This window comes from Leptidea sinapis, chromosome 19 (genome assembly GCF_905404315.1).
Source record: "Leptidea sinapis chromosome 19, ilLepSina1.1, whole genome shotgun sequence".
Classification (NCBI taxonomy): domain Eukaryota; kingdom Metazoa; phylum Arthropoda; class Insecta; order Lepidoptera; family Pieridae; genus Leptidea; species Leptidea sinapis.
This window is the reverse complement of record NC_066283.1, coordinates 13,108,109-13,135,566: the sequence shown is the minus strand read 5'-3', so window position 1 is coordinate 13,135,566 and position 27,458 is coordinate 13,108,109. Positions and strand designations below refer to the sequence as shown.

Below are 27,458 nucleotides of genomic sequence, written 5' to 3'. Positions count from 1 at the left end.
TAATATGTTATTAATACCAATTCAAATATTTAAAACATAATAAAAAGTTGACATTATTCCGATGATATTTTTTTTTTTTGATAAATATTTAAAGACTGAAATGATTAAAACTGTGTAGACACACGGATTGACTGTGAAGATTTATATATCAACATATTAAATTTTGAAAATGGGAATTTTTAATATTGTAATGAAGAATGTTAAATAGATTGAATGGGCTACACCTTTAAGTTGAAACAATATCAGAAAATATACTAATATGAAGCTGTATAATCTATGACTCTTGCGTGGCCCGAATGGGACGTATGTCATACAAAAATGATTGTCGATGTCATTTGGACGAACAGAACCAAAAAAAAAGAAAATGTCGATGTCATATTTGTCACGTTTGACAGAAAAAGAGAAAACACAGAAATTAGATTTTTCGTTTTATCATTTTAATTTTCATAACAATTCAGGACTCGTGTATCATCACAATTCACAATAGAGATCGTACCTATTATAAGTTGTTACTTATTTATTAGCCCGTTAGTGTTGTAAATGCATTTTAAATTATGGAAAGTATTGCATTTGTGTTGTTCAGTCAATATGTTTATTGAGCCTTCTATTTCTTTAATTATTGTGGCCAAGACGTCATTTTTATAGGGATTTGTTAAACATAATATTATTTTCTGCAAGTGAGTATCTGGACAGTAATAAACCACACCACACAGCCGATGAGAAGCGAGAAGTACATTAATTCAGCTTACTATTTTCAGACAAAAATATTAAAAGTTTAAATTGAATCAAATAATCCGTGGGTATGTCGGTGTCATACTATGACTATTATGATGGAAGTAAAATATTTCTGTCACTCGCCAATGGAATTGGTCTACCAATTGACTTGGTAAGTGTCCAATACATTGTTATTTCGCTTACAATAGGCAGTATTCAATAGCCTGTTTAACTAATCCATTACCACTATACATTACATCAAGTACATTTATAAGTCTGTATTTTCACAGAATATTCATAATACATATTTAAGTATTGCACTTGCTTGAGACATAATTAACATTTAGGTGTAACATTTAGCTTTAAACCTCTTATAGTTTTACAATGTGGCTTAAATAGCCTGTTATTTGGTTTTGTTTCACTTTGCTTTTAATATAAATTTGAACTTAAACACAACAACCTGTTAAATTTGAATTGTTATTGAATATCCCTACATTAAATGGTCTACTAACAGTGTTGTAGCGTGCCTTGGCGGGGCTCCATATAAAAATTTGCTTGCTATGAGGGAATTCTCACAAAAGAAAAAACCTGTTAGCATAAAATTAAAAGAAATATTTATGCATCATAATTTTTATATAAACTTTTGACAATAAATTCAAATTAAATATACACTCTCCTTGCCTTTTTTTGGCAAGCAGCAAAAGTTTTTATTCATTTTTGCTTACACATGTCTGGGGTGCCCCTGGCCAGGGGTCCCATATAATTGAAATGGCAGATATGGGGGTAGCTATGCCCCGTCTACTTATTTACTGTCCTAGTTTTACATTCCCTATATCTTTTGAACAGTCATGATGGCTATTGGGCATGCTTTTATCATGAAAAAAAAATATAATTCTGTAGGTAACTAGAGTGGCAGTCAAGAATAATAAAATATTACTTGAAACATTGTTTTAATATTAAAAAAATATTTAATATTGTTCCATTTCAATTACTTAATGTAAAAATAATAGTTGTGTTGAGTGAGGATAGATTATTATACTTCATTGTTTGATTTTAATTTTAATTATTTATAAGCTTATATTGCATAGATTAGGAGTGGCTGATAAAGTAACAGATTTACAGACATAATGAATAAAAATATTTAATAATTACTAATATATATATTCTCAACCAAGACCTTATATGACATATAGTATATGCTACATTACTGGCTGGATATATTAATTAACAGCATTCAAAGTGGAGCTGCTCGAATAGTTCTAGGACTCTCAACCTTTTAAATTACTAACATGCATTGAGTTCTTATTGACAAATTAAAATAAAATAAAATTATAGAGCAATTTATGCTTTTCATTGGTACAGCGTATTGTGTATTGGCTTGTGGTAATAAATAATGTAAGTAAATAGTACTACCATATTACAATTACTTAATTAATCATGGGTTGAGGCATCTCTAAATATCTTCAATTGAGTACTCATCAGCCCTCTTATTCTAGATTAATATGAGATAGTGGCTGTTGTGTGATTTGAAACAGTTTCATAGCTTCATTACATATTTTTTTCCTTTCATTAGGTTAATTTTTTGATTGCACAAATAGCTGCACTATGCCTGGCTCGACTTTTTCGAAAACCATTACGAGTTGCTTCACCAGAATTTCGTCATTTGGTGTGCCTTGTTATTGGTTTGATAATGGGCTATTTCTGCTTTGGAAAGTAAGTTGAGTATGATATTATTGCTCCGCTTCGTAGATTATATATACAAGGGGCGGAAGAAATGTTTATAGCCCAAGCACATTTAAGTGTCACTAATGACTTGCTCTGTTTGTCACCAATTGGGCATTACCCGTTTAGTGTACATAAAAAAAATCATGTCATTAGCGTCATTTCATTATTAGTTATTGATCCATAAACACACTGTACGAAATTGATGAAAACACCAAAACAAAACGCTGTCAGAAATATTTGAAGAGATGTCTTCAGTTACTGGGAAATTGGATGATCGTTTGCCACCATAAAGCGTGGGAGCCGAAAATTCAAGCATCAAACCCTTGATAAAAAACCACATATAATTAATGTCAAAATCACTTTTAACTCTACTTTTGACGTAAGGAGACCATGTTAGCTTCAATGACCGCGTTGAGATAAGACAAGAAAATGGGTAGAGATAATTTAATCGTTCTGCGCATGCTAGCGTGGCAGGAGTTAAAACAGGAATCAATGAATTGACACATTGTTGTTTAAAAAACTACAGGGAATGGGGATCATCCCGCCGCATTGCTACCAAAAGTGCGTCAAGTGGTTGTCGATAAATGGAGAGCCAAACTAGCGAAAGGTGTCGATTTCTTGCAGGACAACGCATCTGCATAGCGTGCCTTGCAAGGCGTGCCCTGAGGGTTTGAAGAGATTTTTCATCCACCATACAGCCCAGACCTGGCTCCAAACGATTATTTCCTATTTTATTTTTTATGAAAGATCACCGAGGGCAAATATTTTTGAGTGTGATAGTGAGAAGAGAAGAAGTAATTTTCCATAAAAGCGTTCGCTTTATGTAAAAAAGGGGGACTACATAGAATTTTTTTTTGTACATTTTTAACAGTAAAATGAATACCTTAGGCTCAAAATATTTCAGCCGCCCCTCGTATTATCAAAGCAAGTGTTTATTTTTAGATCTTATAAATTCTCTGGCTGTCTTATTAATTAACTCGATGTAAAGTTACTCCAAAATTAAAATAACTTCTCCCTGTCATGTAATTCTGTAATGACATTGGTAGGATAAAGACAAAAACTTTTAAATCTGGAATAACTTTACTTCGCGTTTACTACTAATACAGCGGGTGTTTGCAATCTGAGTATGTTTCGGCTATCTAATATATAAAATGCTCATGTCGCGGTGTTTGTTGTTAAACTCCTTCGAAACGGCTTGACCGATTCTCATGAAATTTTGAGTGCATATTGGGTAGGTCTGAGAATCGGACAACATCTATTTTTCATCCCCCTAAATGTTATGGGTGGTCCACGCCATTTTTTTTTTAATTTTTTTGGACTTTTTTTTAAATTTGTTTGATGAATCAGCATTAAAAAAATACGTACAACTTCAAATTTTCACCCATCTACGATCAACAGTTACTTTTGTATCGCGATTTTAATATTGGCAATATAACGTTTGCTGGGTCAGCTAGTAATTAATAAATTACTCCATTCATAGGTCACAATAATTATAAGTGGATTGAACTTTGAAGCCTTACGTTGGAAATTATCCACCTCTACAAATTTAAATAAAAAGTGGTGCGTTATTAGTATTTGATGTTTGTATAAACCTAATCTAAAGTGACCATGCTCATCTTGCTTACATTCAGACAGACATTAATAAAACATAGTGACAAGGATAGCTTTCAATACTGTCAAACTGAAAACTTAGACATGTCAGCTTCCCCCCTCTCCCTTAAGTCCAATAAATTATGAAATTTCTTAATACCTCTGCAGTTTCCAACATATTGATTAAGAACTCAAGTAATTTGTTCACTAATTTTGAATTATTATACTAATTATAGTATCTCACATATATATTTATGACGTAAGTGTGAGGGCTATTATTAAAAAGCACTGATAAGTAGTATTTGTAAATTAACACCAGATATGTATATCGAGATACGTCCGCACACTTCGGCAGTCCAACCAATAATGACTCACTCATATGGCCGCTGCCCCAGCTCTGCCCAGTCTCCCCACCGTTTATTTTACAGTGGTGACAGTCATGACGTTTCCGTTCAAAATAAATTACTGTCAATGTTACAAACAGATAATGTTGACAGTTGAAACTTCAAATGAGCTAATTGATCAATTAGTTCTTAATTAAAAGCTTTGTTAGAAGCGTAAGGGTTTGTCCACTTATCTATCTATATATATAAAAATGAATTGCTGTTCGTTAGTCTCGCTAGAACTCGAGAACGGCTGGACCGATGTGGCTAATTTTGGTCTTGAATTATTTGTGGAAGTCCAGGGAAGGTTTAAAAAGGTGAATAAATAGGAAAATGCTGCTAAATTAAATAAATACAACAAATTTGTTTTTCCTTTGATGTGTCCATACATAATTTCTATGAGAGAATATATTGACGCACGGTTTGACAGTTCTGCTATGAAACAATTTCATTACGACAGCAGGGTGCATATTTTACGAAGTAATTTTTGATGTTATGATATATTATTGACAAATTCATATAAAAACATTATTTTATTCATTATATACAGAACAACGTCTGTCGGGTCAGCTAGTTTTGAATAAAATAAAAGCTCTTTTTGGGATTTTAAATATGCATTCATTTGTAACAGACTTGAATATGATTGGTTTATACTCTATACAAGACTGCCTTTGTTCGAAGAAATGTTGAGTGGAAAACCGCGATATAAAGACCGATTTTTTTTCTTTTTCAGACAAGCCGTACACCTATCGGTGCTTCCGATGATGTCGTATGTTTTATTGAAAACAGTGCCCCATCATTTAACTGGAAAGTAGGTTAATTTTCACTATAGTGATAGTCAAGTTTCACGAAATTCATAAACTTGCATGATGACAGTTCAAATTAATGTTAAGAATAAAATTTTAAACATCGATTAAAATATATGACTTGTTAGAATACTGTGATGTTTCCGAAGGCCTTGGATGACGTCACAAGCCACAGACAGTTTATGATTATCAAAAGTGTTTTATTTAACTACTTTATAGTATTTTATGCAACAGTTGCGCTCGTGGCGTCATTAATTGCGAGCAAGTCACGCCACTCGTTGTTTTTGACCCTCATTATACAACGTGTCGCATACAATATTTTTTCTACGATTAGGTAACATTAAACAAACAAATATCACAAGTTTTCGAGTTGCCGCTTGGGCATAAATGGGCGGGAAATGTATTGTATGCTTATCTCTAGTGAGTGGTTTCAATTTTCCTTCAAGGAATGGCAAAGGTACACACCTATAAAGCCAACGCAAAATTAAAAATTAAAATATGTACCTAGCAGGATATTGGTAAATTATAATAACTTATTTTTCTTATGTTGTCATTAAAATGTTTAGTCTAATGATTTTAACATGGAAATGTTATCTTTGAATATAATATTGTACTACCTTTTAAATAATATTTCTATGAACCTACCATACATAACCTATATTTAGTTGTCTGTTGTTGTTGGCACCCAAACAATTGTGTTTATGGCGACATTGTAGTACGGTAACCAAAGTTTCTGTAAGCCCTATGGCTTATCTGGTCTATACCAGATGTAACCAGAATGTTAAAATTTCTTATGCTAATAGAGAATACTACACGGGCACATACAATATTTTTATCTGAAACACCCAGACCCACACAGATAATAATTAATAAAATAGCTTATTTTCCACATATATAAAGTATATAAATAGGTGTTATTTTACGGAAATCCATTAAAAATGTTTCATAATTGACATTAAAAGATTGTTCATGAAATGTTAAGTAAGAAAAAAAAATATATGGCTTACCTTCTGATCAGGTTGGAAAAATAAATAATATTAAGAAACATGCATATTTACCTATTTATTAAAAATTTAATAAATTTCTCATTAAATAAAAGCTTCTGTATTTTAAGATACTAAATGTTATTCATCAGTTCAGGCCATTCCCAATATAGTATCTACAGGTAGAGTTTAGAGATAAATTACTACCTTCTACTGCCAGTAATCTGAAGCTGTACCAATATACCCGATAAGTCATTCTTATTGCCTTATATTGGGACGCGTGAATTGCAATTTCCATACAAACTTCTTTCGCTGGTAAGCTATACGTCGTCCCATTGACAGAGAGCGAGTACGGATACGCTGAGTTACCGTCGATAAGATTTATTGGGACAGAAAAGTCATCGATAGTTACGATTTTTATCTCAAGTGAGATCGACTGAATACTGGGAACGGCCGTTAGACATTAAATTGTTATGTTTATAATTATACATTTTTTCAGTATAATCTTGGCATCGTCTATCGTATATCTCTCGTGTATACACATGCATCGACAAATTTACCACACGGCTGACTATTCTCTGGATATAACAGGTGAGATTCAATCTAACATTCAAATTAATCCAAATCATATGCACCATTTATTACCAGTTATTTAGATAGATAGAACTATATTTGGCCAACGTCTCACCCTATTTGATTTACCAATTATTAACTGTTCGGGGCGATGGCCCCTTTCAGTGAAATAATCGCCGCCTGCAAGTACAGGTGGGGCTCTGGGTGATGTCATATCCGGTGGTATCCTGCTGCAGTTCGATTCAGCTCGCGTAGTGTCGCGAGCGATCTGCTAACTGCAGCGGGGTGGTAGTATGTGGGGAGGTGAAGTGTGTGGTAGGTCGGTGGCAGATGAAGCCACAACCTGAGAGTTGAACAAAGCATACAAGATTTTATGACGTTACGTCACTCGAATGGTTAGCTCCGTTGGTTAGACTGCACGGCACTGGCACGGAACGCCAGAGGTCGTGGGTTCGCGCCCCGCATTTTGTTTTCAAAATTTTATTTGTGTATTAATCCTAGAAAGTGAGGGTTAATTACTTTAAAAACATAACAAATTGTTTAGATTTACAAGAGCGACATATCGAAGTCAATTTCGTAATATCCAAATATTGGGGTTGAGCAGGTTATCTCAACTGTAAAGTAGATCCTGTAGATGAAGCCACAACGTGAGAGTTGAACAAAGGATACAAGATTTTATGACGATACGTCACTGTAACGGTTATCTTAGTTGGCAGAGCACTGGCACGGAACGCCAGAGGTCGTGGGTTCGAGTCCCGCATCGTTCATAAAAAAATTGTTTTCAGAAATTTTATTTGTGAATTATATTTAATATATTATTTCGGTAAAATCAGATAATTACCCGAATAAACATACATTACTTTCAAATCAAATCAAATCTTCTTATATGTGATTTTAATGTAATGTTGGTACTGTCGTGGAAATCTGATCGTTGTCACTTCTCAATAACATGTTCTTGAAACTAAAGTGATAATTATATAAAATCACTTTGCTAAAATATTTAACCAACCAATCAATTATTTACAAAGTAATAATTCATAACAGTCGTTATATAATAAAACTATTCCATTTGGCATCGTATTACTCCATATTGTTGGTCGAGCTAACATATTTTGTCAAAATAAATCATCAAAATAATGTAAACACCAACCCATCCCACAGTAATTATTACTATGATAAAAACATAAATAGCAACTCAGCGAAATCACGAAAAGTTCTACTGACATCTCATATAATGTGTGCGGATTCGAGTTGTTTGGGAATCCATTAGTACCGTGGTTTAGGTTACCGAAAGTTGTTTGAAGTTCCATTACTAACATGGTTTAGCGGATAAAAAGTAACGAGCGCAATTATTATAGTGCCGCTCAGAATTATTTGGGCTTTTCAAGAATCTCGAGCGGCACTGCATTGTAATGGGCAGGACGTATCAGTTACCATCAGCCGAACGTCTAAAACCCTTATTTTAATTAAAAAAAAAGGTAATTTTCGTAATTCTTATGGTTTGCAGGTCCATTGATGGTAATTACGCAACGAGTGACGTCATTGGCTTACTCGCTTCAAGATAATATATCGAGAAAAGAGATAAATGCAAATTGTAATAAGAAGAACAAGACATCGTTTGATAAGATACCATCACCGCTCGAGTTCTTCGCGTACACGTTGGCTTTCCAAACTCTGATGTGTGGCCCAGTTGTATTCTATTCTGATTACATCAATTTCATTGAAGGTGTAAGGATGGATGGGGTGCGTGTGTTTTTAGACATTTTGTTTTGATCATACATATTTAATTTGTACTTAAATTAATGGACGATGCGCGTCTGGGCCGAGCGCTCTTACCAACTGAGCCAACCGTCCGAGTGACGCATCGAACGAAATTTTGGTATGTGTTGTGTCTTAAAAATTCTTACATTTTGCAGTTACGTACTTTACTTTGTTGTGATAATTGTATTATGCACTAGTGTGTAATATTATTATGCACGTGTGTGTTATAGTTCGGTTCGGCCCTAAGAACGATGGAATAAGGCCCACTTTACACAGCAAGTGTGTTGAAAATATAGTTTTCTACAAAAATATTGATTATAAGTACTAGTTATATATGCAACTGTTGTGTAATTAAGGGGTATTAAAACACGAATGTGGGTTTATGATAATAGTATCACATGAGTGTTTAAATACCTAATTATCAACAGTTGCATACAAGACTTTATCTACACCCATAATATGAATCCTCTATAAAAGATTCTGAAACAGTTAGCTTACTGCTAATATTAAAAAAGTCAGACCTAGTAACCATTACATCATCCAAACGAGTGTTGTAATGTTGTACTGAATTTCATTACAACACTCGTTTGGATGATGTGATGGTTATTAGGACATAGGGTGTTTTAATGTTGGCAATAATCTAACTGTTTTAGAATCTTTAATAGAGGATTTAAAGCATGGGTGTAGATAAATTTAAATACTTTTTTTTTACATAAGCTACAGTAGGTATTTTAACAGAGTTATCGGGTGAAACCGCGAGTTACAGTAATTTTTAAATATAATATAAGCGTCAGGTCATGGATTAGTGCTAGAATAGAATTGTAGGCGTTTCCCTTTGGGGTTAAATGTTGTGAAAAATGTTCTCTGGAACGGAGATATCATTATAGTCGTGGACTAAAGCTCTATCAACTACAATATTTTTTACCTCCCGTGCTACGGATACTAAGTGTTAACCGACAACTAATCTTAATAATATTTTTAATTATAACAAGGAACGAGACGAGCAGACGTTCAGTGATGGTATTTGGTACGCCCTGCCAATTATAACGCATTGCCACTCAGGATTCTTGAAATACCCAAAAATTCTGGGAGGCACTACAATTACGCTCGTCACCTTGAGATATAAGATGTTAAGTCTCATTTGCCCAGTAATTTCACTAAATACGGCTCCCTTCAGTCCGAAACATTGTAATACTTACACATTGCTGCTTCACGGCAGAAATAGGCGACATTGTGGCACCCATAATCTAGCTGGGTATTTTAACAGAGTTATAGGGTGAAACCGGGAGGTAAAGTTAGTTATAAATATAATGTAAGCATGTTCGTGTAACAGGTCAAAAATGAGAAGGAACATGAGAGCGAGCCGTCTCCACGCCGCGCCGTACTGTACAAGGTGGCCGGCTCTATGGCCGCTGCATTACTATATCTCTCTTTGGCGAAGAGGTATCCGATGGGTGCTTTGGAAGGTAAATATATTTGCTTGCAGTTTTATGACATACTTTTTGTACTATCGAGTCTGCGGCACACAAAAAGTCTGCATTGCGTGTGTCTTTGGCAGATATGACACAGACTCAACGCACACGACGTACACTTTCGGTCATTTTTTCAGCAGAACTGTAGGGATGTACACGCATTTGAAGTACAGAGATTGCGGTGTATTATTTCGTACTTGAGATATAAAAAAGAAGAAGAAATAGAGAATTGTGGGTTCATCCTATTCTTTCAGAATAAATAGTAAGGGGACTGTTTTATAATAAACATTCAGTTCTAAAACTATATTCAAATAAATTTGCACAGTTCATCCCACAATTTTCTTTTTAAATTTCTGTCATGATACTCTGCCAAAGATGTATCATATAGTGCTGGTCTTTTTTCTATTTCTAAAATCAACATCTATACATCGATGTCTAGCGCCATGATACACGTCAATCACTAGCAAGTGTAGACTACAGACTAAAGTGAGCGTCGTCTGCGTGTTGACGCGAACGTTATACTTTTTTGGCGCACTTATTGTACGGTGCGGTGTGGCGCGTTCTGTCAGATCTACGTGTGTCAGACTTTTAGCGCGTTTAAGGCTAGGGTTAGTATGGATGCGAGTTCTGACGAAAATTTGTTCTGACGAGTTCTGACGGATTCGTCAGAAGAAACAAACGCCTGGTATCCAATGACAGTGTTTACACTGGCAACGACTAACGCGCCAGAAAATGCACGACGTCGTCAGAACCACTCGAGCGTTCAAACGAGTTTGATTTTTTCGCACGATCTGCGTCTGCATATTTCGAGTGATTTGGTTTCCACCATGGATAACGATAAATTGATCAGTCTCGTTTACGAGAACAGGTGTTTGGGGGATATGAGAGACAAAAATTATCACAACAGAGATATTTCTCGGTAAAAGTGGGAGAAATAGCGGGAATATCAACGGAATTAAGACCTTCTTTATCGATGTCAAATCATATTCATCAAATTCGTCCATCTTCGCTAGACTGCAGAAACGAACTGACTATCAGAATAACAGAAAACGCGCACAGTGTAAACACCTTGTTCTGACGAAGATTTCGGACGTACTCGTCAGAACTCGCATCCATAGTAACCCTAGCCTTATGTGGTACTGCATATAATTCTATATGGTTTATTATCAAAGACTAAAAAGTGCATCACGGATAGTCTGTCGTCTGTGATAGGCCTTAATGTTGAAAAACACTATAAATATTATATAGATAAATAACGCAGGTCACTATGTGTGTTTGACAGTCACTCTACTAGGAGCTGTATCTACTACAGACTTACAATACAGGTGGAATTTTGTAATGCCACCTGAAAGGAAAGTTTTCTTAATACAGTAGATAGAAAACTTTACTTAAAGTAAACATACCCTTATTTTTTAAGAGAAAGAAAACTACATTCAAAGATTTACGAAATTTCGCGTGCTTCACCCGGTAATCGAAACGACTAAAATCTGTTAATATTAACATCCTTATTGCAGCCATAGCTTTCCGTAATCAATGTCGTAATAATCATTACTTATTATTATAAATGCGAAAGTGAGTTTGTTTTGTTTGTTAAGCACACACGCCAGGGGTACAGAAAAGTACCCACCCAGCGGGATATGAATCTTAAGTCGGGTCCGCATGTTACGAATGGCATCGAAAGATAGCTTTTGACGGATAGAAAATAATCTTAATGATTTTCGGAGCAATAATCGAAATTGGGATTACTATGACGATATTATGTCCGCCGCGGTCAATTCTTACAAATATTATAAATGTAACAATATGGACATTTTCATGGTTGCCGGTGTGGTAGAGAACAAAGGAGCAAAACGCGTGTCCATAAAACGATCTGTCTACAGCAAATACCACCTCCGAGGCAATAAATAGCGCTAAACTAAACTAAACATACAACAATACAACTATGACAAATACAATCTTTGACTCATTTCATCTGCAGTCTCCCTGACAACGAGATCAGTGGGCCTACCATGAATTCTTATTGCGATTCAATTGACAACCTAAAATGAATTGCTTTGCTATTTCGTACCACGACGTGATTAGAATTTAGGTTGACGTCAAATCCGCTAAAATCATATCATTTTAGGTTTCGAAACGCAACGCATATGGTTCGAGTAAGAGAGACAAACTTATGCAACGACTGTAGAGCGTCATCTCTTTCTCACACCGCGGACCACAGACAAATTTATTTCGTTCATTCTTCATAAGCGATCCAAACTTCAGTAAAAGGCACTTCATGGTACGAATTTTAGCGATTCAGTTTAGGTACCTAAACTAAACTCATCGGAATCGCATCGCTTATTAAAAGTTGATGGTAGGCCCTCTGGAAAGGTATTGAAACGTCAGGTTGACTAAAATTAAAATGTTTACTTTTTTACGCAAAAATCTAATGAAAAAACAGTTACCACTACACGCGTTTTAATTCTTTAAAAGTGCTTTATTTAAATGTTAGTACACTTACATTACCTAGTTTAACTAATTTTGCAATAAGTACATAGTTTAATATTATCGTGCAATGGAATAAAGTAACATAGACAAGGTCTATATCTGTGAATTGTGCATCTGTCATTTTTAATTTTTATGTTGTCAAAACAGAATTCTGTATTTTCCGTCTCTTTCGATATGCGTGAAAGTTTATTTTGTATGATTGGAGGCTTACCAGCCCTTAAAAATATTATAATTTGAGGTTAGGTTATAATGTTTTGTTCACTGGAACGGTGCATTACCTTGTAATAAGAGTGATTATTTATTTATTTATTTTATACTATAAATCATTTACAGATAGAATCTTAAAAGCTAACATAGTCCCGCAAAACTGTTTGGACAGTTTGTCTGCAGGATCAAGTCTCTTGTAATACATTAATGCTTATAAGAACATTGATTTTATACAAGTGTAATTAACAAATATTGATAAAAAATATAATAAAAAAATTAATTTTAAGGCTGTGTTGACAATAAATATTTCTTAAGTTTAGTTTTAAATTTTCTTTTACTGGTTTCTAGTCGGATGTCCTCAGGCAATTAAAGTGATAGCATTATAATCGAGAACTGAAGCTGAACCTACAATATTTTGTACCTCCTAATTCGTGCTACGGGATACTAAGTTTCAACTGACAACTAATCTAAATAATATTTTTTTAATGATAATAAGGGACGAGATGAGCAGTACGTTCAGCTGATGGTAATTGATACGCCCTGCCCATTATAATGCAGTGTCACTCAGGATTCGTGAAAAACCCAAAAATTCGGAGTGGCACTATAATTGCACTCGAAACTTTGAGACATAAGATGTTAAGTGTCATTTCTGCTTCAAGGCAGATATAATGTTGTCGTTTCCAGCCCTGAGCGACCCCTCCTCTGAAGTGTCGCGGTCTTGGTCGGCGCTGTACCTACTGTGGTACGCCTACTTGTCGACCCTGGTGGTGCGCTGCAAGTACTACCATGCCTGGCTCCTGTCTGAAGCCATATGCAACAACTGCGGGATGGGATTCAACGGCTACGACAATGACGGGACACCTAAATGGGATAAGATGTCCAACATTGACGTTTTTGGTTTTGAGGTAAGAATATGGATGTGATATGTAAATTCAAATTCAAATAATTTTATTCAAAATAGGATTTAAAATCACTTATTGAACGTCAAAAACTACCACCCATTCAAAGGAGACTGCCTCAGACCTGAGAAGAATGGGCGCAAGAAACTCAGCGGGCTTTTTTTTTTATGTAAAATATGGATTACAATGTGATATCGTACAATAAACATTTATAATTAAAGGGTGAGGGTGTTCGCTTTATTCCCAGTCCGTGGTGTCATTAAGAAAATCGTTTATGCTATAATAGCCTTTCCCACACAAACGTATTTTTAACAATTCTTTTAAATTTCGTAACACATTTGTTTTGTACATTTTCTGGGATCATATTGTAGAAGCATATACATCGCCCAAAAGACTTACTAACTCGACCCAACCGAGTAGTAGGCATAACAAGTTTATGTTTGTTCCTCGTGTTAACATTATGAATGTCAGTTTCTAGAGAATTCCTCAATGTGCTTATGACCATACAGAACATTATCAAAAATGTATTGAGAAGCAACAGTCAAAATGTTTATTTCTTAAAATTTTTCTCTTAATGATTCTCTAGGACCTAGGTTATAAATCGCGCGAATAGCCCTGTTCTGCAGCACAAAGATGGTATTAATATCGGCGGCACTGCCCCATAACAATATACCATAGGACATAATACTATGAAAATAACTAAAGTATACTAATCTCGCCGTATCTATGTCAGTTAACCGTCTAATTTTCTTACCGCATATGCTGCAGAACTAAGTCTATTCGCCAATCCTTCAAATATGGGGGCCCCACTGCAATTTAAGTAAATTTTTCGATTGTATTAATTTGATGAATGCTAATTAATTTTTATTGTAAAGTAATGAAAAGGTACAATACTAATAAAATACAGTGTGGAGCAATCATAAAAAATAAATAAAAAATAAAACAAAAAAAGTGTGTTTACTCCTCAAGAACGATTGTCTTTGAACAGGTACTAAACAAAATCAAGTCCAATGGAGTCGGTTACAAACAGACATACAGCAGAAGCTAATAAAAGCGTATTAATAAAAAAATATAAAGATATTACTAGATATTAAAAAAATAAAAAAACTTCATAGTTAATAGTGATTAGGCCTTCATTGTTATGGTCAGGTACCTACTTATTAAAAATCTGTGATCAGCGCCATCTATCGACAACCGTTATGTTGTCGTATTACTCGATAGATTCAGTGTTCGATTTGAAAATACGAAATAGTTTATGATAGTGACACTAGATGACGTTTAATCTAGTATTATTAGTTTTTAATTTGAACTTAGATGGGGTGTCTGTTGTTCAACGCCATCTAATAAAGTTTAGGAAACTAACTTTCATGAGCCACAACACTTCTTATTGCAAAATAAAATAATTATCAAAAGTAACGCTAGGTGGCCGACAGGAAAATACGATGCTAATTGTTGCCTTATTTGTAAGCAGACAAAGTCTGTTTTTATTTAAATGACAAAAACGTTACTATCAAATTTTGATGAGCAGATTTTACTCTACTCATATTTTTCTTATACCGGGCGACTTATATGAAAATCGATTCTTAAGGAGTAAGCTGCACTCCTTGCAATAAACTCCAAAAACATTTTTCATCTAAATAAATCAATTTATATATCGTTTTGGAACAACGTGAAAGTAATCTAGTAGCCACTAACACCTACTTGCCCCACGCCGGGCCGTAGCCGGTCAGTATGTGAGCAGCGCCCACGTAAGGTTGATTAAAATTTTGTTTTAAAATATACAATTTATTTCAAAATCAATCCGCGAACATACTAAAAGCAGTGCATTATTTTGAGAAACCCAAACAGTATCGTCAGTGTGTTATTATACTGAACGCGTAAGGCATTGAATGATTGAGTTTTTTTGGGACGAGACAAACAGGACATTCAGCTTATAATTGATAAGCCCTGTCCATTACAATACAGGATTTTTGAAAAAGCCAAAAATCTGAGCGGCAATACAACTACGCTAGTCACCTTGAGACATAAGATGTTGTCTCATTTGCCCAGTATTTTTTCTAACTACGGCGCCCTTCAGACCGAAACACAATAATGCTTACACATTTCTGCTTCACGGCGGAAAAAAGCGCCGTTGTGGGAATTCCTATACAAAGGAGCGTCCCATTGGTGAAAGTACAACTAAACCACGAACAGCACGAGTAAAAGGACTGGCAAGAAGCCCTAATGACGAGAGTTTCCCGGCAGCTCGCACAGAACTTCCGCACGGCGGTGGCCAGCTGGAACAAGAACACGAACGCGTGGCTCCGCAGCGTGGCGTACGAGCGAGGCGGAGCGGCCTGGCGTACGGCCCGTGTGTACGCACTGTCGGCGCTGTGGCACGGCTTCCACCCCGGATACTACCTCACGTTCTTCGCGGGCGGCCTCTTCACCGTGGCCGCTAAACAGGTACTGGTGTGTTCGCACTGTCGGCGCTGTGGCACGGCTTCCACCCCGGATACTACCTCACGTTCTTCGCGGGCGGCCTCTTCACCGTGGCCGCTAAACAGGTACTGGTGTGTTCGCACTGTCGGCGCTGTGGCACGGCTTCCACCCCGGATACTACCTCACGTTCTTCGCGGGCGGCCTCTTCACCGTGGCCGCTAAACAGGTACTGGTGTGTTCGCACTGTCGGCGCTGTGGCACGGCTTCCACCCCGGATACTACCTCACGTTCTTCGCGGGCGGCCTCTTCACCGTGGCCGCTAAACAGGTACTGGTGTGTTCGCACTGTCGGCGCTGTGGCACGGCTTCCACCCCGGATACTACCTCACGTTCTTCGCGGGCGGCCTCTTCACCGTGGCCGCTAAACAGGTACTGGTGTGTTCGCACTGTCGGCGCTGTGGCACGGCTTCCACCCCGGATACTACCTCACGTTCTTCGCGGGCGGCCTCTTCACCGTGGCCGCTAAACAGGTACTGGTGTGTTCGCACTGTCGGCGCTGTGGCACGGCTTCCACCCCGGATACTACCTCACGTTCTTCGCGGGCGGCCTCTTCACCGTGGCCGCTAAACAGGTACTGGTGTGTTCGCACTGTCGGCGCTGTGGCACGGCTTCCACCCCGGATACTACCTCACGTTCTTCGCGGGCGGCCTCTTCACCGTGGCCGCTAAACAGGTACTGGTGTGTTCGCACTGTCGGCGCTGTGGCACGGCTTCCACCCCGGATACTACCTCACGTTCTTCGCGGGCGGCCTCTTCACCGTGGCCGCTAAACAGGTACTGGTGTGTTCGCACTGTCGGCGCTGTGGCACGGCTTCCACCCCGGATACTACCTCACGTTCTTCGCGGGCGGCCTCTTCACCGTGGCCGCTAAACAGGTACTGGTGTGTTCGCACTGTCGGCGCTGTGGCACGGCTTCCACCCCGGATACTACCTCACGTTCTTCGCGGGCGGCCTCTTCACCGTGGCCGCTAAACAGGTACTGGTGTGTTCGCACTGTCGGCGCTGTGGCACGGCTTCCACCCCGGATACTACCTCACGTTCTTCGCGGGCGGCCTCTTCACCGTGGCCGCTAAACAGGTACTGGTGTGTTCGCACTGTCGGCGCTGTGGCACGGCTTCCACCCCGGATACTACCTCACGTTCTTCGCGGGCGGCCTCTTCACCGTGGCCGCTAAACAGGTACTGGTGTGTTCGCACTGTCGGCGCTGTGGCACGGCTTCCACCCCGGATACTACCTCACGTTCTTCGCGGGCGGCCTCTTCACCGTGGCCGCTAAACAGGTACTGGTGTGTTCGCACTGTCGGCGCTGTGGCACGGCTTCCACCCCGGATACTACCTCACGTTCTTCGCGGGCGGCCTCTTCACCGTGGCCGCTAAACAGGTACTGGTGTGTTCGCACTGTCGGCGCTGTGGCACGGCTTCCACCCCGGATACTACCTCACGTTCTTCGCGGGCGGCCTCTTCACCGTGGCCGCTAAACAGGTACTGGTGTGTTCGCACTGTCGGCGCTGTGGCACGGCTTCCACCCCGGATACTACCTCACGTTCTTCGCGGGCGGCCTCTTCACCATGGCCGCTAAACAGGTACTGGTGTGTTCGCACTGTCGGCGCTGTGGCACGGCTTCCACCCCGGATACTACCTCACGTTCTTCGCGGGCGGCCTCTTCACCGTGGCCGCTAAACAGGTACTGGTGTGTTCGCACTGTCGGCGCTGTGGCACGGCTTCCACCCCGGATACTACCTCACGTTCTTCGCGGGCGGCCTCTTCACCGTGGCCGCTAAACAGGTACTGGTGTGTTCGCACTGTCGGCGCTGTGGCACGGCTTCCACCCCGGATACTACCTCACGTTCTTCGCGGGCGGCCTCTTCACCGTGGCCGCTAAACAGGTACTGGTGTGTTCGCACTGTCGGCGCTGTGGCACGGCTTCCACCCCGGATACTACCTCACGTTCTTCGCGGGCGGCCTCTTCACCGTGGCCGCTAAACAGGTACTGGTGGAAAACTGTTCAAACTGAGGCGAATAACACGCGGGACTCGTTCTAGAGCAATTCTCTCGCTCGCTTAGCCTCTCACACTGACGCGACTTCCCGCGTGTCATTTTTGGATTTTCAGTGGAGAAACATCATGTATCTTGATTTCAAAGATGAAGTTTTACTGTTGTTAGCTGTAGCAGAAGAAACAATTCCATATTGAACGGCATTGTGTGATCAAAGAATCCCGCCGGGCGTCCCGCTCTTGTTTCGCTTCAACTTAAGGCCTGTATTCACTTTGATTAGTGCGAGTGCAAGTGATTTGTTACTGAGGATGATTAGTGCAGGTGTATAATTCTTGTTTAGTGGCTCTGTTTAGTTAATTCAGTTGTTGGGTATTGATCAGAAAGTATGGACGAACATAGAGAAGCGTGCTTGCAATTGCAAGAAGTAGGTACTTAAAGAAGTATTAAACGCGATGGTATCTGAAACCGAAGAACTTTTGGAAGCTTAACATGCAAGACGAAAAATATGGGTTCGAAAATGGATTAATAGAAGATCCACTCATGGCGCAAGCTACCAACTATTTAAGGAATTGGCTGCTGAAGATACGACGGAATATTACTTTGCTCTCGTGTTTAGTGGCAGGCACGCTGCGAGTGAGGAGGAAGGGAGGGCGCGCAGGATGTGGTTACTCGCACTTCACTCGCAAAAAAATAGAACACGCTTCAAATCACGTTACTACGCAGCCATCTAATCACCTTCACTAATCAATAATTCAACTGCACTAATCACTAATCAAAGTGAATCCAGGTCTTTAGCGACTACTCGCGTCAATTTGAACACGTCCATACAAGTTAGCTGACACAATCGGCGCGAGCGACTTCTCTCGCTCTCTCGCACGATAGGAGCCTTAGTTTGAACAGAGCTGAAGACTACCTCAGAGGATCACTTCGTCAATCAGACAGTCCAGTCCTAAATCATATCATCATAGCTGGACACAGGCCCCCCCTCAAAGATGTCCACGATGATCGGTCCTGCGCTACCCTCATCCAACATATTCCGGCGATTCTTCCGGTACGTGTTCGCCATTCGAGGACTTTACTGCCCCACCGGCCAACTTTCCGTCGAAGTATGTGCCCTACCCACTGCCTCTTCAGTTTCGCAATCACTAGGCTATGTAGGTGACTTTGATTCTTCTACGGTTCTCCTTATTTCTGATTCGATCTGGCAAGGAAACTCTGAGCATAGCCCTCTCCATGGCCCTCTGAGCGACAATGAGCTCTCTCATCAGGCCCATAGTTAGCGACCACGTCTTGGTATCGTAAGTAATCACTGGCAATACACACTGGAACTAAAATTGGCCCGCCACATAGATCACGATAACGTTCGTTTACCAAATTTGGCCGTCAAAGAAAAATATCCGGTACCTTCCGCGCTTATGGCAGACACCTTGGCCACAATCTATAATATTTCACAACTTCATTTTCTTTACGAATTTCATAATTTTGGTGTTTACATGCCAGGTGTGCCTTAAAGCTTTAAAATATTGTAAAACAATATCGATGTTATGTTAAATCATGCTCTTTTTTCCTTGGCCCCATCTCTTAACGTTTGATCCGCCTCTGTGTATACGACTTGTCCGTCAAAATCAGTTACAGAAACAATAGATTCGCTTTCCTTTTCTATCTTGCTGAAACTACGTTAGATATCTCTCTCGCACACTATATTCATCTATTCGCTGTTTTCGTGAAAGTTAACTGATTATTAAATGTCTATGTGGGCGGCTAATTTAATATAACTCTATTCCCAGATTCGTGGTTTTGCGCGACCAATGTTCCTGGGCAGCAGACCGAAAAAATTGTTCTACGATTCCTTGTCGTTCATCACGACGCGTGTCGCGATGACGTACGCGACGGTGCCCTTCGTGTTGCTACATCTGTCACCCAGCCTAGCCTTCTACGGGTGAGTTTGTTGGCAGTGTTATAGCTCTGGCAGCCCGAAACCGATTGTTAGTTGTCGGAACTTCAATCCATAGATTAATCAAATTTGTTATTATGGAAAAGAGTTGCACTTAGGGGTAAAAATATTTATTTACTAAGTACTAAATCAATCTATGACACTTGCTAATTAACTATAATTAATGGTTCTACTGTGTGAGTACGCGGATCTCTACTATTAATTGTGTAAAATGGCCACTCGGGCCAGTCCTGTAATGGTTATAGACAAATGGTCAATGGTAACTAGGACCAGACCGATCAATGGTTACACGCGTACCGCCGCTCTACTATGCATTGGTAATAAATAATTATGTTTAAAATGGTTACTCGGGCCGGTCCTGTCATGGTTAATGGTAACTAGGACCGGCCCGATCAATCACCCGCGTACTGCCTTACTAAAGGCAACACGTGGCTATAAGAAATTAATTTTATCTACTAAGCAATATTTGTAATATAAAGCTGTTCGATGGATTTACTTCGAACAATTACTATTATTTACATTTTAGGGACATGGGGACTTTGTTTTCTTAAAAAAATATTTAAATATATAACAAAAATACGAATATTAAAAAAAAGGTGTGTATACTTTATGTACGCAAGTAACAAGTTATTCTTCTTTGGCGTAATAAAACAAAAAATCTTTAAAAAACATTATTCCTCGTTCTATTTTATGTTTGTAAAAAAACCAATATTGCAATACAGAAGGTATTAAATACACCCAATGAAATAATTATTATACCACATAATTTATTTAAATAACCTATAATTGAATATCATCAAATTATTTTTATACAACTAGAGAGAAATATTTTTTATTTTTATTTTAAAACTTGTTCATTGGTTGTGGTTCAGTTTACATATGAGTTGCAAGAGGCTTGGTAGCTGAAGTATGATACACATGGTCTAGTTGACCAGCTAACGTCAGGGTGTCGTATTTGCGTGACATTATGCGCGTGCATCATAAAACTCAGTTATAATTTTTACACGCAAAAAGAGTATAACTTTTCGTATATAACTCTTTATATAGGTATTATAACTCTTTATATAGGTATACTTATATGTAGGTATGTAGGTAGTATAACTCTTTATATAGGTATACTTATATCCATCTAAGGGGAAAGGCTTATAAGTATGGTATTAGTTAGAAATCGTAATCCTGCAACAAGAAATAGGGTATACAGGTCACAGGTGTCCCACTGTTAAGAGAACTACTATGAGGATATTAAAGATAAAACTTCATTTCATTTTTTTGAATAATATGTAAGACTGCACTCACAAGTGTTAAAAACCTCTGGTAATGCAGGAGAGTATGTGGTGGTGATCACTTAACATCTGGTTACCCGTCCTCCTCCAAGATTTGCAAAACGCAGAATATTTAGAACATTCCCCTGTAACGCAACAGGGGATGATAGTGATAATGATGATGATAATCACATGAGCGTAGCCGGCCTTTTAGAATGGTGTACGCGCTTTGTTTGAAGGAAGCCATGTCGTATCGCCCTGGAAACAACGCACCAGGAAGCTCATTCCATAGTGGAAGAAAGTTCCTTGAAATCCGAACTTTTTTATTTACATCGACGTTTTGGTCTCTATGCAGTTCATAGTTCACGGTCACGGGCGAATGTGACAGAAGTCGAGACGGTTCTGTTCTCAACAGTAAAACAAAATGATTGCGTATTTCCTATACATGATATTGTGTGTTATTTATACAAGTCATTTAATTTCAGACGTTTTTATTATTCACTGCATTTAATAGCCCTCGGGGCCATGTTTTTGCCAACTTCACCGAAATGCATCAAGTACCAAGAAAACCAGGTTCCGGGTTCTTCCAAACCGAGCACTGATATTAAGATAGTCGACAGCAATGCTGAAACAAACGGCAAACCCAAAATCTCGTAGATTCTATTTTTGTACGTTTATACCTTAGATTAAGGATTGGTCTCCGCTGCGCTCACAACTAGATACCGCACTACCTAAGAACAATAGCTTTTTTATTACGGCAACTTTTAGATGCTTGTGTGCGTGGCATCTTGACACTCAATGGCATCTTTCAAAGTTTGTCACATACGCTTTGTATTATTTTACATTGAAATTATAAAAATATAAAATACTTACTGTTGATATGTGATCCCAGTGGTCTTCCGTATTTCTTTTTTCAGTTATTTTTACAAAGTTTTACTGCGCAACCCGACATTTTAGTTTCAATTATTAGTAAAGTTTTACAGAACATGTGGCACGTCAACGTCACACATTATTCGAGACTGACTCGAGTACGCCCACTTGGGCGTAGTATTAGTTGCCGCACTTTGCGACTACGCCCGCGGTATCTAGTTGGAGCACAGCGGAGACCAATCCTTGAAGTTTATACAATTGTTGGACACATTTTTATATCTATTGTATATCATTACAAATAACCTTTTCCCAGTGTTAGAAATATCAATAATTTAGTTTGTTGGCTCAGTTGAAAATTAAATATTTTTAAGGTTTTATTGACTGAAGCCATCTTGGTAGCTATGTTCGTACAATGTAAGTAATTTTAGTTACACATAAGTATAAGATTAAGTTTGCATTTTATTTATATTTAAATGAAATAACTCACGGACTAGTAAAAAAATAAGGACTCCGTGTCACCTTACATAAAGTGTAGCACCAAAACAAGCGGATTAACGTGAAAATACATAGCCCCACGCACACACTTACACTAGTACAGGCTGATGGACGGCCATTATAAGAATTGTCATCGTCTGTGACAGATCAGTTTGCTTCTCAATAAAATATATTAAAAATGACGTTGTGCGTTGTGAAAAAGTGTAAAAACGATAGTATATAAGTATTTGTGGCTATATAATATGATTATCGGAGAAAAAATTGTGTAACTAGTATCCCCCGTAACCGCACACACACTAGCATAACGGTGCTTCACTTGCTAATAATATCACGGCACGGAATCCTTCTTTTTTCACTCGTCCGTGGAAATAACTGTTGTTGTTGCAACAAATCACCTGTAAAACTAATCTCCGTACCTGCACTTCGACTATGAATAAATTAAAATTATAAGAAGCCATACGACACTTCCATTAGGTTAGAAGAGATTACATATTTATACAATTTAATTTATTATCATAGATTAAGGATTGATCTCCGCTGTGCTCCAACTAGATACCGCTCTACCTAAAACAAAAGGTTTTTTATTACGACAACTATTATATGCTTGTGTGCGTGGCATCTTGACACTCAATGGCATCTTTCAAATTTTGTAAAATACGCTTCGTGTTGAATACATGGAAGTTAATGAAATACAACATACTTACTGATAATGATATGTGATTCCAGTGTCTTTCTTATTTCTTGTAGTATTCTTTTTACAAAGTTTTACTATGCCACCCGGCATTTAAGTTTCAATTATTAGCAAAGTTTAACAGAACATGCGGCACATATTAACGTCACACATTTTTCGAGACTGGCACGAGTACGCCCGCTTGGGCCTAGTTTTAGTTGTCGTAGTTTTCGACTACGCATGCGATATCTAGTTGGAGCGCAGCAGAGACCAATCCTTAATCTAAGTTTATTATATATGAAGGAAATTACTTTAAAGCTATAGTGTTAAACTTAAGAACTATAAATATATTTTTGAAATGAAAACTTTATTGGTTGGTGTTGAATGATATTGAGACGTCACGCTCGTTCAGGTAAAATCAACTTCCTATTTCAACATGTTAATGATCGCAATTTGAAGTTTATTGAGTGATGCCTTAGACCAGGGGTGCTCAAGCTTGAACTGCTGGCGATCTACCTCAAAATTGTTAGACTACGATCGATCGGCTCTGAGAGGCTTCAAGTATGTGTGATGAAGGATTGTCGTCTAGGTAGAGTGTCACGATGACATAGATATTAGTTTTGCGCAAAATATGCATTTTTTTAGTCATGTTAGTTGTTAAAAAACAAACGCGTTCTAAAGTTCTAAGCTTAACTAAATAGTGACCTTGGATGTTGAAGCGTGACACTGCATGTCCTGAGTATACTTTTCATAATATAAGATAAGTACGTAATTACCGATTTTAGTTTATTATACCGGATTTTTTTCTCGAGATCGACTCAAAAAGCACTCGCGATCGACCGTTTGAGCACCCCTGCCTTAGATCATTTATTTGTATAGATACGACTGTGCAGCTGTGAAAACGTCAAAAAAATGAGGTTGACAATTTACCGCTGTTTGAGCAATGCACGCACACTAACACAAAGTCTATATATCACCTAAGCTCCTGTGCACCTACAAGAGACAGCTATACATAGGGATGAAATATAGGCTATCTCTCTCTTACTCTTAATAGATCCTTGTAAAATTCAATTTATGGCAGAACATCATATTATGGGCTCATATCATTTTGGGGGTTAAGTCACCATTTGTCAGGTTGTAAGTAAATATGATAATCCGAGCCCTCACTTAATCTCCACTATAGTCACAACTTCCTTGATGAGAAGAGTTGTGAAAACTAATCTCTTGTTTATTTTTGTAGATGTATAGAGCTCATATATAGAACGTTTCTTTCATCACAACCCCCTTTTGAAGTGTTGTGCTCTGACGTCACCCAATATGGTGGCATGTCCTACTCTCAACGCGTACCTATATTATTTCTGAACACATGTTGTTAGACTACAATAATACAGCTGACTGTATGAGGCAATAATTATATTTTGTTTATTTAAATGTTTAAGTTAGCATGTAAATGTAATGACATAATGTATCCAGTATTATAAATGCGAGTATTTTTTTTATTTTTATATGTAGGTACCTATTTCGATACCTCATCTAGGCATCAGCGATGCCTACTGTAAGTTTTACTAAAATTAACATTATTTACACTTAAAATATACGAATATTATAGGTTCCTACTTTTTTTTTATTCAATTAAAAACTCGTCTGTTAAATTCAGCTATTCCTACTTAAATATAATTATATTAAAATATTGATTTTGGTAAAAACTCATTCACATAATTTAATATATTTAATTATTAAATTGTCTATTCTGTTTATAAAAAAAATATAAAACTATCATAGTTTTATACATGGAAGACAAAATGAGAGAAGTCTATAATTTGTACCTAAATACAAAGAGTTCTACCTATTTATTTGTTTATGTTAATTAATATTTAATAGGAATATATCATAACCATTGTATAAGTATTATATAAAAATCTATAATTTCATCACAATCCAATTTAGAATAGAAAAATTAGTTATACGCACGAGCTGCCAGCCACGGTGGCCTATGGACTTATCTCGGTTTATTAAATAAATTATTTAAAAACGAAACGCACATTTTTCGATTAATATTGAGACTGTATGATGTTAAACCTGTGCCTGCCCGGACAACACAACTTTTAAAAATAACCCTGGAATGATTATATTTATATCCATATTTAGATGTTCACAGATTCTATATACAGACCAAACTATATTATAATATTTATATACAATTGAATAAAACTTTTTATATCATGATTCATTTCACTTTCTAAATTATTGTAATATCATTTCTTACAATTTTAATAATTCATAATTTCGATCAATCTTACCTTTATAATTAAAATGAAATAATTTATAATAATGTTTGTATGTTATTGTTTACCTACTATGAACATTCAGATAATATTTCTAGTTTCAATATAAATTCTCATTATACGAAGATAAGACATGAATACATTCACAAAAATAATATTTTATTATTACTCTTATAAGTATTACATATTTATAATTACATCCTGAGATACATTGTTATCAATACTTGGAACAATAATTATACCACTATTTAGTTTACTTAGTAATTAATTATCTAAGAAAGGTTGTTATGTGGAATTTACAATAAATATTTTATTTTAACTACGCTGTTGTTTTTATTTGAAGGTTAAGAATATTATTGTTTAAAAGTAAAGCATATGTATTAGTACAAGTACAGAAGTCTCACTCCGCAGAAAAAATTATAGAAATAGAGACCCTTGCGACTACACAATAAGGTGTAAATCAGATTGCACAGTGATACTAACCTACATTTTTATTCACCTAGAAGTTGCCTCTCTTTCTATCGCGTGACTTACCTTTTCTGATGACATTAGGGTTGTCTTCTTTACCTAAAACTGTACTTACCTAGTTTATGGTCAACTTTAAAAATAATTCATTTTTTTCTATAGGTTTGAAATGGTCATTTTAAATGAATATTCTTTGTTATCAAACCTAGATTTGTTGCACATAGTTATGTATGCGTTGGAAGACCACGACATAATCAAACCTACTGAGTTAGGCAATAAATAGGTAGTACCTATCAAGAATGGTAATTTCATAATAATAATTTTTAACACTTTACATTAGTTGATTTCAATATCCTACCGTACCTTATGCTTTTCTTTTTTTATGTATCCCCATTTTTAATTGATCGTTCGGGTCTGCGAAGTAGGTGACGAACAAAGCTCGCGCGTGCGTCACTGCTCGCCTACACTGGGACTGAGACGGGCCTTATACAGGTATATTATTTCTTGTACTATTAATTTATATTTTGGTCAATTAACCATTATAATTAAGACCTCACTTAATTCCAAATCCCTAACAAAAATGAGAATGGTTGCTTTTTTGACCACTAAATGTTATAGACAAGATTTTTTCTTGTCTCCTCCTTGCCTGTTGTCCTCTTTTTTGTAACACCGGAGGAATTGCAGATTTTGATAGGTAGGTACATAAATAGTTGATGTTTCTGGAACACCTGTGTACATTTCTTGTGATGTCCCATTTCATATTAGCCTGCAAGCACTATCACTGTCCAGCTCCCTTCCTTATCAGCTTGATATATTTAACCACTACAACATGGAGACCAGCGGTGGATTTACACTAGGGGCAGTTTTTTTTTTGTGTTATCAAGATTGCTCAATATAATTAATTAATTTTGTTTAATCGACCAATTCGCAATTCAAAAAGTCAGACGTGTTTCCGTGTCAAAAAATTGATGTAGGCAATATAATTATGAGTCACCCTTAGTGCCAAATTTATAATTGTTAGAAAAAAACAAATATTTATTCATGTTTTTAGTATATATTACATATAATAAAGTTTCTGCAGTAAATTAGTTAATTAGTTAATTTAGTTAAATAGTTAATTTGAAAAATAAAATATATAAGCTATAAGTTTATGTAAAATGCCAGTATTGGGGTTGATTCTTTTCCGGTGTCCAGGGGCGGCATTAAGTTTAAATCCGGCCCTGATGGAGACAATAGAAATGTTGGGCAACACATACTCTTTGTATTGCTTGGTGTTGCATAGAGGCTTAACTTCTTCTGCATTTATATCGGAGAGTGCTCCAAAGAGCTGTCTGACCTAATTTCTTTCACTGAATTCTACCTTCACTTGACAATTGAAACAATA

At 37.4% G+C, this 27,458-nt stretch overlaps 1 protein-coding gene across 2 annotated transcripts; it reads left to right on the top strand.

Annotated features, from left to right (window-relative positions):
• The first annotated feature begins 428 nt into the window (after positions 1–428).
• LOC126969732 (lysophospholipid acyltransferase 6) lies at positions 429–25,931 on the top strand. Of its 2 annotated transcripts, XM_050815291.1 has the most exons (11): positions 429–677; positions 759–886; positions 2,288–2,427; positions 5,146–5,223; positions 6,701–6,792; positions 8,282–8,517; positions 9,869–10,001; positions 13,386–13,606; positions 15,845–16,045; positions 19,861–20,012; positions 21,775–25,931. In XM_050815291.1, the coding sequence occupies exons 2-11, from the start codon at positions 803–805 to the stop codon at positions 21,944–21,946; spliced, it is 1,509 nt and encodes a 502-aa protein (XP_050671248.1). In that variant the 5' UTR covers positions 429–677; positions 759–802; the 3' UTR covers positions 21,947–25,931. The 2 variants fall into 2 exon arrangements, with proteins under 2 accessions (XP_050671248.1, XP_050671249.1); XM_050815292.1 differs by lacking the exons at positions 429–677; positions 2,288–2,427.
• Positions 25,932–27,458: the final 1,527 nt, after the last annotated feature.

Bases quoted from the DNA above. Each gene is read 5' to 3' on its own strand.
- LOC126969732 (XM_050815291.1), top strand. From the start codon at position 803: ATGTCGGTGTCATACTATGACTATTATGATGGAAGTAAAATATTTCTG. The intron at 5,224-6,700 runs GTAGGTTAATTT...ACATTTTTTCAG, and splicing joins CCCCATCATTTAACTGGAAA to TATAATCTTGGCATCGTCTA. The intron at 10,002-13,385 runs GTAAATATATTT...TGTCGTTTCCAG, and splicing joins TCCGATGGGTGCTTTGGAAG to CCCTGAGCGACCCCTCCTCT.